At 41.6% G+C, this 15,764-nt stretch overlaps 1 protein-coding gene across 2 annotated transcripts; it reads right to left on the reverse strand.

Annotated features, from left to right (window-relative positions):
- Positions 1–3,831: 3,831 nt before the first annotated feature.
- On the reverse strand, positions 3,832–15,737 carry cnot6a (CCR4-NOT transcription complex, subunit 6a). Of its 2 annotated transcripts, XM_086158639.1 has the most exons (12): positions 15,677–15,737; positions 14,521–14,642; positions 13,838–14,024; positions 13,510–13,595; positions 12,625–12,729; positions 12,060–12,128; positions 10,492–10,649; positions 9,231–9,385; positions 7,480–7,634; positions 6,469–6,702; positions 6,160–6,362; positions 3,832–5,692 (listed from the first exon to the last, which is right to left on the reverse strand). In XM_086158639.1, exons 2-12 carry the CDS (start codon positions 14,630–14,632, stop codon positions 5,477–5,479), a joined length of 1,680 nt encoding a protein of 559 aa, XP_086014765.1. In that variant the 5' UTR covers positions 14,633–14,642; positions 15,677–15,737; the 3' UTR covers positions 3,832–5,476. The 2 variants fall into 2 exon arrangements, with proteins under 2 accessions (XP_086014765.1, XP_086014766.1); XM_086158640.1 differs by lacking the exon at positions 15,677–15,737 and having other exon boundaries at positions 14,521–14,634.
- Between the last annotated feature and the right edge of the window lie 27 nt (positions 15,738–15,764).

The raw sequence follows: 15,764 nt of genomic DNA on the forward strand, positions 1-15,764 counted from the left end.
TATAAATCAGAAAGACATTTCCTTCCGTCCTTCCAAATTTGAAAATAATGCGAAACATCTTTGCCGCGATCGAGAGGAAAGCTATTAAAACGAAGTGGAGGTTCTTATCTGCACGGTCGTAGCGTGGGTTCGCGCAATGTCTTCTTGGTCGATGGGAGGTCACGTGTCCTTCGGGGCTCCGTCTGAGGATCCGGAGGTGAAAGTTGGAGAAGCCTTGCCCTCTGTGGAGACTCACATCTGGTGACGACCGGTCGTCTCCTGACTTGTTATTCTTGGGCTCCATCTTGTGGGCGAATGCAATAAACGTCCTGGTTTCCAAGAGCGAAAACAACGTCCGACCGGGAAATGCCGCTTTCATGACGTCCTGGAGGTGACAAAAAAAAAAAGAAAGTAAAGGAGAAAAAAAACACAAAACGAAGGTCTCGTTCCATTACGGCTCTTTTCTACCGTTGTCAGTGTCTTGCGCAAGGACACTTAGATGGGAAAAAAAAAAACTTTCATCGAAACTGAACGTCTCACTCTACGAGGTTGAGGTGGGGAGGAGATTTTAAATTGAAAAAAAAAAAAAAAAAAAAAATGTTAGAATACTTCCTGAAAAGAATAAGAGGTGACACTGCTTGAAACAGATAATATAGAATTTATTTTCAACAATAAGTAGGAAAATACATAGGTAGGTGTAAAGGAACCAAGCAGAACCTGTAGTCAATGGAAAAAATTAAAGTACAAAACTAGTCCAAAGAGAATAAAGAGGACGGCTAAGGGGGTACAACAGAAAGCATTGTTTACCATTCAGTTTCTTTTTAAAACAGTATGTATTGATTTGAAAACAGCTGCCTTGATTTCTCATCTTGGGTTATTGGACATTCTACAACATTGTGCAAGAGTTTCGTCGTTTCTTTTTTTTTTTTCCCCGTTTGTTTTTTTTTTTTTTTTTTTGCTGGTATTTCATGAATGGTAAACAATAGTTGGTCCAGTGCATAAACACAGTGACAGATCAATAAAATGTACTCAGCTGATTACAGATAGACAATCCTGATCATTGAACAACTACCACTAGATTGGCTTGGTGGGGTGGGGGATATACAAGATGGCTGATTAAGAGAAGGAGGGTGTTAAGGTAACAGAACTGAGCCAAGACGGGAAATTAAAAAAAAAAAAACAAAGGAAAAAAAAAAGGAAGAAAAAAGAAAAAGCGACCACAGTCTCAAAGATGAAAGCTACATTTGTTTTCCAGATAAAATATTCTAAAATCCATTCTGAATGTGTCTGAATGTTTGAGTATTATTGCCAAGTTTTGGTTGTTTTTTTTTTTTGTTTTGTTTTTTTTTAATCTCAATGAAATAACAAGTTGAGAAACCATAAACCGAGCAATGACGTGTATGTGAATATGGATGCAATGTGTTCATGTAATTCAAGGAAAGGACCAAAGTACCTTGCTTTCCTTACAGCCCTACGTTTTATGAAGACTAAGATTGAGGATATTGTTAACGGTTGGTGGACAACTCACTCTACAACAGAACGCAACTACAAGCCGCTTTGGTGTGCACCATTACAAAGAGATGCAGCCTGGGGGGGGGGGGGGGAGGGAGGGGGGAAAATAAAAATAAAAAAAAATAACAAAAAAAAAAAAAAAAACTACGCCAAACAAGCAAACTGTGAAACACAATGAAACAGTGGAAAATACTAGCCGACAACGTAATCGCTCATTGACACTTACAGAGTGACCCGACGCTGCTATTTCCAACCTGGAGCCACGGTTTGCGCTTTAACACGAGGTGATCGACGGAAGCAACAACCCAAGATTTAGTCAGTGACCATCAATAGTAGCTAGCTAGTGTAATAGATTTAACCACTGTGATGCACAAAAACAGGATGTGATGGACACGCGGTACTTAAAATCATCACAGGACCAGTCTAGCGACCAGCAGCACATCATTAGCTTAGTCTTAAAAACACATTTAACACCAGTCAGAACAGCATCTAGTGCTGAACTGAGAGCCACAATTAAGACAGCGCTGCTGCCCTAATCTACAGGCACCAGCACTCTCCAGCTAGTGCCAGGTAACACCCAAAATAGATGAAATTAACCAAAAAAAAAAAAAAAAAAAAGTCAAATATCCCTGTTCTGAAAGTCCAATGTGATACCGATGATGCAGGCAACCCCGTCAACAAGCACGCAATCCTTCATTCTAGTAGGCATCATCAGGAACATTCAACTTCTCTAGTCAAACCCATCAAGACATTATGTCAATTTCTACTGAGGATTTGGTTTGTGACTGGACAAGAGCATATGGGGGGGGAGGGGAGGAATTGAGTCCAGGTAAAATCATGTATGTAGCAAACATAATACCGTCATAAAATTCATGATTTATACATCAACAACACAATTCAATAGCTTCTTAGAAAGGAAACATGAGATACATCTTTTATTCACACTTTACAAAAGCTAGCCTTTAAATCTACTACAATACTAATGCCATTCAGAAAAAAAAAATGGACACATTGGTTTCCATTGGAAAGCAAAGTTTAAAAAAAAAAAAAAAAAAAAAAAAACATGTAGGAGGCAAACAAATGGGACGACGAACCCAGGTCCGGGGACTAAAATCGGAAATTCCCATTTACTTGCTTCCCCCCTTGCTTTAAAAATGTCATTTCAACATATACATTAAAGTAATGAGATATTTATTCACCGAAAAAGGACAGAGAGTGAGGGGAACTGCGTCTGAATCTACTAAGTGCTCATCATCCGTGGAATCGGTGCGAAACACCGCCTGGTCTGGTATGAAACTAGGAATAGATGGTAGGAATAGATTTGTCTGGCTCCTCAGAGAGAAACAGCTGAGTTCACAGCCCCTCATTCCTTGTTCTGATTAAAAACAAAAACAAAACAAAACAAAAAGCGCAGAGCGAAGTGGGCATTCCATCTTTTCCAATACAGAGGTAGGGGGTCCACAGATGGCACTATAGCTGCAGTGACGAGGGTAAGAACTATACAAAGTGGTTGCAAAAAAAAAAAAATGTTTTTTTGTTGTTTTTTTTTTTAAAAAAAGACACAGCTCGAGTAAATAAAGGGTCTGCGATTGGGCGGCTGATGTGGAATTGGGGGGGGAAGGGGGGGTCGGCATAGTTATCAGGGTGATGGACAGGATTGGGAAGATTTCAAACAGCTATGGGATAAAACACTTGTTGTGCTAAAGTACAATGACGGTACAAAACAATCCAAGTGAGGAGATTTATAAAGATAAAGACTCCTACCGGTGTTCCTAGAGGAAGGGGTCGGGGAGGGACATGGTCAGTGGAAAAAGCATACCTGAATACTAGAGAGCTCAGTGAATAGGAAGGATATACACAGAATCATAACATTGTCACAGCTCATAAAAAAAAAAAAAAAGGAAATCAACATTAACAGGAAAAAAAAAAAAAAAAAAAAAAGAGGAGGACATAAAATCTTCACAAATGTTTCAACAGTATTTAAAAATAAAAGGAGAAAAGGTTGTTCAGGCGTGCGTCAAATGTAAATAGTGCAAGACAATGACAACTGCTACAGTGAGGCACGATGTTTTGTTGTACAAGTGGGAATCATACAGGTTGTATCAGTCACACGTCACTGGTATGTCGTTTGTGTCTGTGTGTGAGTGTGTGCGTGTGTGTGCGTGTGTGTGCGCGGGCTATTTCGATGGCGAGATTATGGTGTCACGGATGGGCTGCGGCGCGCACGTGTGGTGTCGTCTGAACCGATGGCAGCAGTGTGGACCGATGGCTTTGTTAAATGGGCAAAAAGCAACAGGCAGAGTTTACTCAGTTTCTATATACAATCGCAGCAATTTGCCAGCAAATCAAATCGAGGGCAGAGAGGGAGGAAATAAAATACTGATTACTAATTACAGTTCATCTCTAGGGAGTGCAAAATAGTGACAGAGAACGCCTTGAACAACCTCTTCTTACGTCTTTTGTACAAGCTGGTAATATCAATTCATCTCAACATTAAGTGGATAAAAATTTAGCCATATTTTACAATACAATCTTTTCAAATCTGATCATAATTTACTCTTAGTACAAAAAACGCCAGAAAACAGGTCTTTTGTGGTTCATATACAATCATGTAAAGACTGAGTCTAGATTTCTATTCTGTACAAACACTTGTGAAAAAAAACACTGCTTTCGCTTATGTTATTTATGGCTGGGGAAAGTCACTACTGGCCTCAGAGACAGTGCTACAGATCTGCCTGCAAATTACATTTGTGTGTGTGTGTGTGTGTGTGTGTGTGTGTGAGAGTGTGTGTGTGCGTGCGTGTGTGTGTGTGTGTGTCAAGTTTGCATGTATGGAGCCGAACTCCAGACAGTGAGAGGAATGCTGGTTTTACTCCTGTGTATCATCCATTACTCACTCTCTCTGCCTAAAAGCAATGAAGACGAAAAAAGAAAGAAAGGAAGAAAGAAAGAAAGAAAGATTCGTGAAAGTCCCAAATCTTTGCCCATCAGCCTAAATCCCGCATCCCCTGCCCAAGAGGGTAAATGGGCCGTATAAGCTCCTAAGCACAAGACGAGCCTAATGACTATATAAGCTGGGTTGAAACAGTCTGCAAGTAGGATGGTAGCCGCTCTCAGTTTCTCACCACATCCGTGCCCAAATTCATAGATCGATACTACTCTTATGAAATCAAGCGATTCGATTCTCGAGTCGTTGGCGGGGTTCGGGCGGACGACGTCACCCGCGCCCAGGTCGGAGAGGTGGGAACTGTCTCGTAGCACCATGGGAGGCCACGGCCACACAAAAGGCCTCAGCACCACAGAATGACAGCAGCGCTTCACGCAAACCCGACGTCCACCTCCAGGGACACGTCGCTTCCGGACGCTCGAGTCCGACTCGGCTACCTTATAAAGACTGATGCTGTATATAAATATATATATACATGTATATATATATATATATATATATATATATATACAAGCGCTGGCGTCCCGGAGTACGAGAGGAACAAGCAGAAGCCGATGATGAGGTCTGAGATTGACGTGTCTGCTGTCTTTGCTGGTTTCAGAATTATACAGGACAGACAGACCGGGCAGACCGACGGCGTTTTTCTTTCCTCTCTAAATCAAAACCGTGTCCCCGCGTGACGAATCTGAACGCGCTACCATCCCGTCTGAGGGTGACGGAAGCGATTGCGGGCGGAGGGGGTGGAATCGGAGGGGGGTACGGGAGTTCAAAACACAAAATTAGATACACGACTGGACTTAATCAAGCAGTTAAAAAAAGAACAAAAAAAAAAAAAGAAAGAAAAAAGAAAAATATAGAATATCTATAATATACGAAATCCCTGTCGGCCAGACCTCACTGTACGAATATTTTACAGGTTGTGTTTTTGTCTTCCTCCTCTGGTGTGGTGGAGGGAAGAGCTGGTAGTGGGATGGAGGAGGGTGGAAAAGTGAGAGGCTGTGGTTTGCAGCTCCCCCGTGGCGGCGTGACAGGAACTCACTACCTGCGTGCAGGCAGATGGAGACCATTGACCTGGGGGGGCACGTTCGGCAGGAGCAGCTCCAGCTGGGCGAAGAGGGAGAAATGGTCGGAGGGGATGTGAGGGTGTGGGCAACCGCTGACATTGTTATCTACGAGCCAGTGAGGGTCCAGGGGGCCCAAGATACCCAGCACGTTCAGGTGAGGCTTGGAGTAGAAAATATAGTCGATGACACCCTGCGGGAGGGAGAGAGGGAGGGGGGGAAAAAAAATTAAAAAAGGACGTCAGCATCAAAAGATTTATTTCATGATTCACGAGACCACGCGGATCGGTTTGTTTCTTTGTATTTTGAGTCTACGTACATTTTGGATAATTCTGACCGGCTTCGGTGGCAATCGGCTGAAAAAATATTGACCTCAAACTCGATCTGTCCTCGTATTTTAAACTGCAGAAAATTCCGGAGACGTCCGCGACGTTTCCCCGGATACAATCTCTGGCTAGCAGGGGCGCATTCTCTGTTTTCAGCACAGCAGTAATGCCACAAAAACAATACACGGAAGCACATTTGGTACTTGGGTAACAGGCAGCTCGGCGTCATCCGCAGGCAACAATCGATCCTTCGGGGACTCATGCGACTGAAACCGCACCACTCGCTTAAAATAGGCCGACATTTTTGTTTTTATCCCCCCCCCCGTGAAAATACCTTAAAGTCGAAGGTGTAGTTCGTGTAAGGCATCAGGCCGTTCTCGTAAGCGCTTTTCAGCTTGAAGCCGTGGGTGATCCTGCCATTGGACGTGCTGTTCTTGCCGTTGCAGTTGAATTTGGTCAGGCTATCGCTATAGCGGAGTTCCTTGAAGTCCTTGTGGGTGCAGTCCACTCCACCAGTACTCAGGTACTCCACGACACCTGGACACAGAGGGGTAGGTTTTGCACCAACATCAGTATCCAGTAGATGGTTTCATTACGATGGGTATTTCTGCGGCAAAAATCGGGCTCTGGCGGTCCTTCTCACCAGAATCTGGCAGGGAGTTGAGGTCAGCACACAGCACCAGTGGAATGGCATTGGTTTCACCAGAGATGGAGGATAACTTGAGGCTTCGCGTGGCCTTGTCCACGATGTTCTTCACCTCCGACAGAAACATCATGGTCTGGACCAGCTTGACATCAGAGTATTCCGGGTCCCAGTGCATGTGGGCGTTGGCCACCAGGAGCAGCTGCTTCTCCATACCATGCAATGACTTTCCGGCTGGAGGGACGACAGAAGAACAGGAAGACCGTTGACTAACATGAAATCGAGTTTTCCGTATGTAATTAGTAAAAGCCAGCGATTGTACGCTCTAAACATTGCGATCTATACAGAAATGAGAAAATCGGCGTGTTAATGATTCATCTTTTCCCCAACATCGCACAGGCTTTCAATTCATTAACACGTGACTCGGCTCGACTTGGGGGGGGGGGGGTGTTTCCGCGACTCCAAGGTAGCTCGTCAAAGTGATCAGGGTCGTCGTGACACGGGAGCGCGAGGCGGCCGTGACTGTTTCATACGCAACACTAAGTACACAAAGAGTCGAGGACATGGAGGCATCGGCGTGCTTGCTGCGCTTTGTCGCACACAAACGGCAGAAGAACGTCAGAGAAGGCCACCGACACGCTAACATTTATAATGCCGGTTTTGATTCTCGCGTCGAGCTAACCGTCTCTGGCCAACCTGGTGTCAAAGTCGAGTCGTGCGAGAACCCTGCGGTGGTTGAGGGCCGGCGGTATCCGTGCGAGGTCGCCGTGGGTCATTTACGAGCGAATAAATGCCCAATCGGGATCTCGTGTGATCTTTTACAATTGCTTCAAGCGAACATGGTTACTTTGCAGCTTGTTTTTAAACCAAGCGCCAGGTATCTATTTGGATTCAAGGCCCTGCTGCCTCTTGCTTTTGTGGGAAACCGCTCCAAGGAACTCGGAAAAACAAAGACCAGTTGGCGAGGAATCACATAAAAAAAAACAAGTCTTCGGTAAGGCTTATACTCACAGGAGACCTCCATCATTTCTTTGCGGACCTCAAGCAGTACAGCCACCCCGATGTTGTCCTTAGTCATCACCCTGTTTAACATGGCCTCTGAGCCCTCGGAGTTTGCCATGGCCAGCTGGTTGAACTCCACTGTGTGCTTCTGCACTGCGCTGAACCTGGATTGAGAGAAAAGGCTGATGAGTGGATACGTCTTCGGGGTGGCGTTTGGTTAGTTCAAGCTAAGACCCACGCAATGTTCATCACCACTGGAGAGGCAACGCAAAACATCACGAGCAGACTTCTGAGTTCAGCTTCACAAAAGCAGATCGTTCGGGTTGAAGAAACTATGGTTCAACCTTGGAATACTTGAAGTGTAAAAGTGGCTGCTGGAATACTGTTTGAGCATTAACCCGATGGAAACTAGGGATGTACAATGATGAATTAAGAGAAGAAATATTGTGTTGCCAAAGAGAATAAAGCTGTAGGAGTGGAGCGAATCGTGTCAATTTGCCAAGAAGAATGAATTAAATGTCATGGCCGCATAGGAGGAAAAAAGAAAAAAAAAATTGATGGTCTCTAGCGACTGTGAGGCAACTACTAGTTAATGGCAACAAAAGTTGACTATGTCTGGTACAGAGACATGAAGACAATACTAACCACGGGAGCTTAAGTTGTAATGTTAAGCACAGTAAAGTCTGGACAGATATGAGGCTTTATTTGATTTCCTTCAGAATACAAAGTGCAGTTGCAAAGAATAATCACTTCTCAAGTGATGCAACTTTGTGCGACTAATTTTATTATGTTCGACGTTATGAACATTAGTTGGGTTTTGATGTCAAGAAAGATGCACAAAGACATTATTTCATAGATTGGATTTCTGTGACCCTGTTGTCCCAAAGCATCAGGACTCGTGGATATTGACCTGCGTCGTCATGTCACGGTGCAACTTGATGAGAAATAGATTCCGGAAACAGACTTGAAAAATCACAGTTTTGTATATGAATGCTAATTTAAAAAAAAACCTTCCTGTAAAACCCCGGCAGAAATGAGAATTTCATTCAAAACATTTCCTATCTGGGGCGTGCTGGCTCATTGCGTTTTAATTTGTGAATAAAATATTGCCCTTCCTCCCTGTCCCATATTCCATGCCAAAGTCAGTTCTTCCATTTTAAATCGTGTTCCGATTCCAGTGCATTCAAATTTCTGAGAAATTAGAATCAATCAATATTTAATATTTTAAAATGGTAAATTAAATGACACCAATCTGTGATCACCAACAATTTAATTTTGCATTTTATTACCACATTCGATTTGTTTATTTTCTATTAAATGACAGTTAAAAATCCTCAATCTGTCAAATTCTTAAAACTACTTTTAACTTTTATCATTATTTAATAAAGGCCGAATATGCGATGATGTATTTCCAATGTCGATGCGAAAGCAAGTTACGGCCCTTTTTTCCACCTGCATTGTGTGTGGACACCTTTGAGTAAAGACTAAGTTCACACTGAGATTTGATTATTTACACCACACTCAGAGCTCGTTTGTTTTTTTGCATTGATAAATAAATGCACTTATTGGACGCAGACTTACAAGGTTTATCCCAAAAGTCAATAAATCTGGAATCCTCTCTGGATGAACTAAATGTATTGAATTTAATTATTCATTGCATTTATTAGGATGTCTACTGAAGTCACAGGATCCCTGTAGCGATGTACAATAATGGTTCTCCTGCAAACATAGAAATTGTCGAAATGTTTGTTTTTACGTACTTTTCTGTCTTGTAGAATATTGCACATCCATCCACGTGTTTGCGGTCAGACTCTGACATGGTCCTAGCTCGTGACTTTGGACTGAAGAACCCGTCGTATCCCTGCTCCTGCAGCTCAGGCAAGAAGAAACTGTAGTACTGCTCTGTCTCAACTTCCTGGATGTCAGAAAAAGAAAGAAGAGTCAGGATGGGCAGTGGGGAAGGACAGCCGTGCAACTCGCGGTTCTCAAATGGTGGCTTCAAGAGGGAAAATCTACATAATTTGATGTGATTGGTTTTTAATTTTCATGAGAAACAGGTCCCAAAATACAGAAACAATATGTTGCCTCGAAGTTGGTGATCCTTCTAGTCCGTGACCAACATAGCAAACGTATTGTCTAAATCATACAAAGTTTATCACATTTTACACCAGGGGGCGGCAACCTTTCCCACGCAGTCATTTCCCCACAGTAGACAGCCCTTATGAATTCTAAAATGAATTAACACGGCATATAACGTTTTATATATATATTTCATTGCCTTCATGCTTTGTATCTGTATGCACTACGGACACCAAAGTAGGAATTTCCACACTGTGCATGTGACCATCAACGCTTTGAATGTATAGCAAAATGTGTTGCAATGAGCAACTGTAAAGAAAATGAAATGACATTTCTGCATGCAACAACACATTTTTGAACTTTTAAGAAAAATACTCAATGTCTATTTGAGTCCTTCTTGTATTTATGAAAAAAAAAAAGGCAAACTTAAATTATCCACCGGCAGCAAACCAAAAATGCCTTCCGTTTATTAAGAGTGACGAAAACATTTTAACACGTTATATTTAGATGTTAGAAGATTGCCATGATCTTCAAATTTAAAATGACATTTTAAAAATGAACACACTAAAATAAAATACATTTTAATTAAATACTTGATTATTTTCAAAATCCACTGGGAGCCTCAGGATGCCGACCCGTGTTCTTGGCAATTTGAAAACCACTGATTTAAGTATTACAAATCCCTGATTGTATATTTATACAAGGTGATGAAAAGTGCCTGACTCAACATTAATAATACTAACGCACTACATGACAAATCAATGCAAGCCAAACAGTGCTTGTCAGCAAACTCTAAACATCTGTGTTAGAACGGTTCTGTTTTGAAAAACTAGTCATAAGCCCCAATAGCCAGAAAAGCGACTTCAAAATGAAAATCATTCTTTTTAAAACACACATTATACACGAATTAAATAGCTTGGATAACCGACGTCCATCATTCACCTGCAAACTGATGATATCTGCATTGCAGCCAAGGATCTCCTGAATGATGGACTTCTTCCTGTACTCCCAGTTCAGAGCCCAAGAGGGGCAGTAGCCATATAGCTGTCTTGTGGCGTATTTATCACACAGCACATTGTAGCACATTACGGAGAAGAGCGCTGGAAAGACAACAGAGCGTATTTCAGCCGCGTAAACGCTTAAGGCTTTTGGCTGCCTGGCGTACATTCGCATGGACACGGTGGTGCCTTGTATTTTAAATAAAAGCCGGTCAACATAAAAGGTTAACATTAAAAATGATGAATAAGTGTAAAACTGAATGGGTGGTTGATTCACTTCAGAAAGAGCAATTTAACAATCCTTGCCGTGCCAATTAGCTGCCAGTCAAACGGCACCACAATGTAGTCAAGTGTTAAATGCTGGTGCACATTTGCCAAGATTTTCTTTGACTTGAATAACTGCTGTGAACCCCTAATGTTCATGTTGTCAAGACTAACATTCAAATGTGTGAATCTCGGGGAGTTTTGCTGCTTTCCTTTCACCTTTTTGAATATTTTACCATGGTACTTTCCACTCACGGTCTGTAAACCGTTTTTCATTTACTCTAAACCAGGTGTTATTTTGGTGAGTTTTGTTTTTGGTCCTCCAAATCACAACCTTGACCTGTGAGATATGGCACGGATAATGAATGTGTTGTTGTCAAAACGCAAAACCTGCAGTTTGTTGAACTAACGGCTCATGAATAATTTCTCAGTATTATTTTTGCTTTAATTTAGAATTAATGTTGTCAGTAATGGTCTCCAATGGCCTACGCTGCTCAGGTTTCAAAAGTGAGGATCATGAAAGAAAATAAATGAATAATAATTACTAGTTAAAAAATATACTTATATATATATATATATATATATGCCCCCCCACACACACACAATATTTGAGGCAATTTTGCCCTTGAATATCTAGTATCCAAAACTATTAAATGTTTGGTCTTTTCTCATGTAATGGGTTTGGTAAGAATTTTTACAACACCAGTACAGTGCTCCCTTATTTACACTCTGTAGAGACTCTTTGACAAAATAACTATATAATACAAAGGAATCATAAGAATAAAGCGTTTTATGTGACATTTTTTGATTACTGATTAATCTGTTATCTGGATTATCACCAGATTTCACCAGAAAAAACACTTTAACCCCCAATAATCAATTAGGAAGACATGTGAAAATTAATAGACTGATGAAAAACATATCATAATTAATTCGTTCATTTTAGAAAAAATAAGTATACATTTCAAAAATAAGTATACAGTGGTTCGGTAGTCGGTTTTCAAGGGGTTCTCCATAAACAGACTCATTTTGTTCAGGTTCAGCCGAGGAAATACACATGATCTGCCAAAATTATATACAAAAAAAAGTTTTGTACTAAGCCTTGCACAAATGATCTAAAACGCATTTTTGTAAGATGACGAAAAAAAGGTTGGATGCACATCAATACACAGATCTCTGCTGCAATGACTGCCAAGCGTGCTCCTACAGTTTACGTCCACTGTGCCCTCACTTGGATGTTATCCTTACCTGATGGCCGTGTTCGGTCCGGTTCCTGCAGAGAGATCCATGACCGGGCTGGAGGCTGCTCTGTTGGTACTGAGCAGAGGGAGAAAATGGCTCAAGATACTCAAACGTGATCTGGAAGAGCTAATGTATTTTGAAAGTTTCATTTGAGAACCTCTATCCTCACACAACTGGTAGATTGTGACCCTGAAAACTGAAATGTCATTGGCCATACGTCGGAATTGAAGCGGCCCACTTGTACGCCGGGGTCTCGTTCTGAGCAATAAATGTTCTTCTCTTTCAATTGATTTTTGCTAGAGATTATCTGTCCCCCCACCCCACCAAACCGCTGTCCCGCACTGGGGAAAAAAGTTAATCTTATAGCTGGCTTAAGAATTTGACTGATGTGTTGGAAACCAATTCTCATAAACCATCGTAAGTCATCATAATAAAAGCCCTTGTTATTAAAGCATCGGGACATTTTAATATCACTTCAGATCGGGTTCAAAGGTGTCCTGATCCACAACAATATAATGTCTCGGTCAAGTATAAATCTGTAATCGAAATAACAGAGGCAAAAGAAACTCACTACGTTTGATAGCCCCTGGGAGATTGTCTAACAAGTAGTTGAGCAGTCTCCGCGTGCCATCAGGTTCCTGGTAGAGGCTCATTATTTCTTGTGCAAGTGGGTTTCCTGATGAGGGAAGCACACAGCGAGACGCATAAGGAATGGTCAGACGACTGTCGGTCAAAAGAGATCGTAGATCCTGTCTCAGTTAAATTAAGCATTTCCTTAATTATGTTAAGACAGGAGACCTGCCATCCTGTTTTCCTTTAGCTGTCTAGGGGGAATTACAGATTTAGTGCTTAGCACACAATGACGAGAAAAGGGGGTGGACTAACCAGGTATCAGCACTCGGTGCCATGCTTATCACAGGCTACTGGCCACACTTCCGACAATTTATCTAACTTTGATGGCCCATTTAAGCAAGCCTGATCCTATTGTGTCAGTCCAGGGTACAGAAAGGATATTGGCGTAAGTGCGAGCAACTGTGTCTACTTTAGTATATAATCAAGATCTCCATACGGATTCAGAAGGGGAAACATCCAGAGCTTGTTGCATGGGGTTTAGAATAACCCTATACAGACACTGACTGTGTATGATTTCAGCATGTAAGTGCTTGAGGTGATTAAAATATCACCTCTTGTCAACAAACTTGCTGGGCCATGGAAAATATATGTTGTTCAAAATGCAATTCAAATGGATCTGTAGACTAGAAATTTAATCCCGCCCCCCCCGCGGGTGAGCACACACACAAACGCGCGCACACACACACACACACACACACACACACACACACACACACACACACACACACACACACACACACACACTCTTTTGGTTCATAGACTGCTAACCTGAGAGAAATAAATCGATCCATGGCTCGAGTAGCTATAGATGACTGCCACTCACCTTTCAAGCCCAGTGTTTGTAACTGAAACAGTTTCCCCAATTCAAATGGCAGAACCCGCAACTGGTTGTTATTTAAAAGCAGTTCCCTATGAAGGAAGTAAGGAAATGACAATATGAAACCAGCTGTCCAGAAACTAACATTTTTTTTTTCTTATTCCCCATCTGTCACAAGAATCGTTGTTTGTTTGACACTTGTCATTAACAAAACAAAAAAGTTACAAGGTTTGACAATGATTCTGTGGAACTCTTCCAAAGGGAAAAAATGAACAACAATATTTTTGTCTGAGTTGTATCCACTGAGTGCTAAAAAAGCTGTGGATGGACTCACCTGAGAGACACCATGTTGCCGAGCTCTGCTGGCAGGCTCCTGATCTTATTGGATGAGAGATCCAGGTACACCAAGTTGTGAAGTTTGGCAATGTCTGGCGGGATGCGTGACAATGAGTTGTCACTGAGGTGTAGGGCAGTGAGGTGGGTGAGAGACCATAGCGCTGTGCTGAGACTCCGTACTCGGCCTGCAGTGACAGTGTGAATTAGATGTCGGTTCCAAATTGCATTTGATTATTACTTCTCTGTGAAAAACATGGAGATGAATTATTTTCCATTGATGGGGTGGGCATGGCCTGGCTGACCAGAAAAACTCAAGAGGTATTGTTTTGGTCCTAACATGTGCTGGTCTCGCATGCAAAGCAAGAAAATGGGATTAGTACATTACACATACAACATTTTTCAATTATGTAAGAACATTTGAAAACAATTAATTAAATAACTTGTTCGAGATTTGGGAATATAAGCTCTTAAAAGTTGTACAAATAGATGCTTTCATGTTGGCAAATTATCAGGAGTAATATGTTTTGAACTGTTGGTCTGATCACAAACATGTTAAAAAACATCACCCGGACCACTGCGAAACTCATCTTTTAACATTTTTCTATGACTTGGAGTGATTATGTTGTAAAGTATGCAACACAGAATGCATCTCATCACCAGTCAACGGCCAGACAATCTTACCACTTATTTCCAGCTCAGCCCAGTATGACTTCTTCCCGTTGGCTGCCTCCTCGCTTGACATAATTGTGTACATCCGCCGAGGATCTGGCGGATCATATTTTTCCTTGGGCATTCCTATAACACTGAGGAGATTATTTTCATTGTTAGGGAAATCGCATTTGGAAAATTTAGACAAGTGTTCAAATTGTTGTGTTGAAAATAAATAAATAATGCAGAAACACAGCTCTTACTAACTGATAACATTAAGTTTTTCAAACATGAAATTTTAGGTCACCTGATCACACATAGGGCAAAATTATATTATTTTAGCCTTGGGAGTGTTATACGATCATAAAAATGCTTGAACATTTGCGAACGATGCTTTGCAATGCCTAATTAAATTACAAATACCCTCCGATGGTGGCTGTGATTACATTAGTTATGTAATATTCATCTATAAAACTTGAAAAGGGAACGCATAAATTGATTAATTTGAACGTTTACGACCGAATTTGTTTAAGATGTAACACATGATTTAGATGAGATTATTTGAATGTAGCGCTATCTCGGGCTAGCCGATTTTTCCTCCTCATTGTTGGTGGCTCATTAGCCTAGCTTAACCTAAAAAGGTAACTGCTAGCCTTCAAACTATACATAACAAACGCTACACAGCTATGCTTACCGTTTGTTACCTCGCTGTTAACCGAACGGAAAACGAGGCATTCGAAGTTCACCTCGGTGCGCAATTCGCATTCACTCTGTCACGCAAAAATTGCCGAATACAAGCTAACTTATATTAAAAGATACAAATGTTGTTTACATAACAGCAAAGAACTGCCTCACGCATTAACACTAGGCCAAGAAGCATCGCAACAGTTAGCAGTTGCCAGCTAGCCTCTTACATGCAAAATCACAATTACCCGGAACACAGCGAGCGAACGAGCTAGAAAAGCTAAGTAACACGAAATTTTCATGTATTTTGATGCTAATTAGGTTAGCTTCTATTAGCCTGCTAGCATGGGAGCTAACTGATCCAATTATTCGAAGCTGACCGACTTCCTATTCCAATAAGTCTCGCTTCGGACAAACATCAGCTGGTTCTAAACGTTTCACGCGGAACCCGGGAAGATAAAAAAAACAAATAGGGGTGATAAAATTGAAAGACTTCAATTTATACCTGCAAGAGCATACCAATTCTCGAGGACGACTGCGTGTTCTCTTTTGTTTTCTAGCTACTTCTCACCAGTTTCCGCTGCTGTATCATG

This window comes from Fistularia commersonii, chromosome 13, assembly GCF_037954325.1.
Source record: "Fistularia commersonii isolate RoL2024-O1a breed Wild chromosome 13, RoL_Fcom_v1.0, whole genome shotgun sequence".
In the NCBI taxonomy this organism is placed as follows: domain Eukaryota; kingdom Metazoa; phylum Chordata; class Actinopteri; order Syngnathiformes; family Fistulariidae; genus Fistularia; species Fistularia commersonii.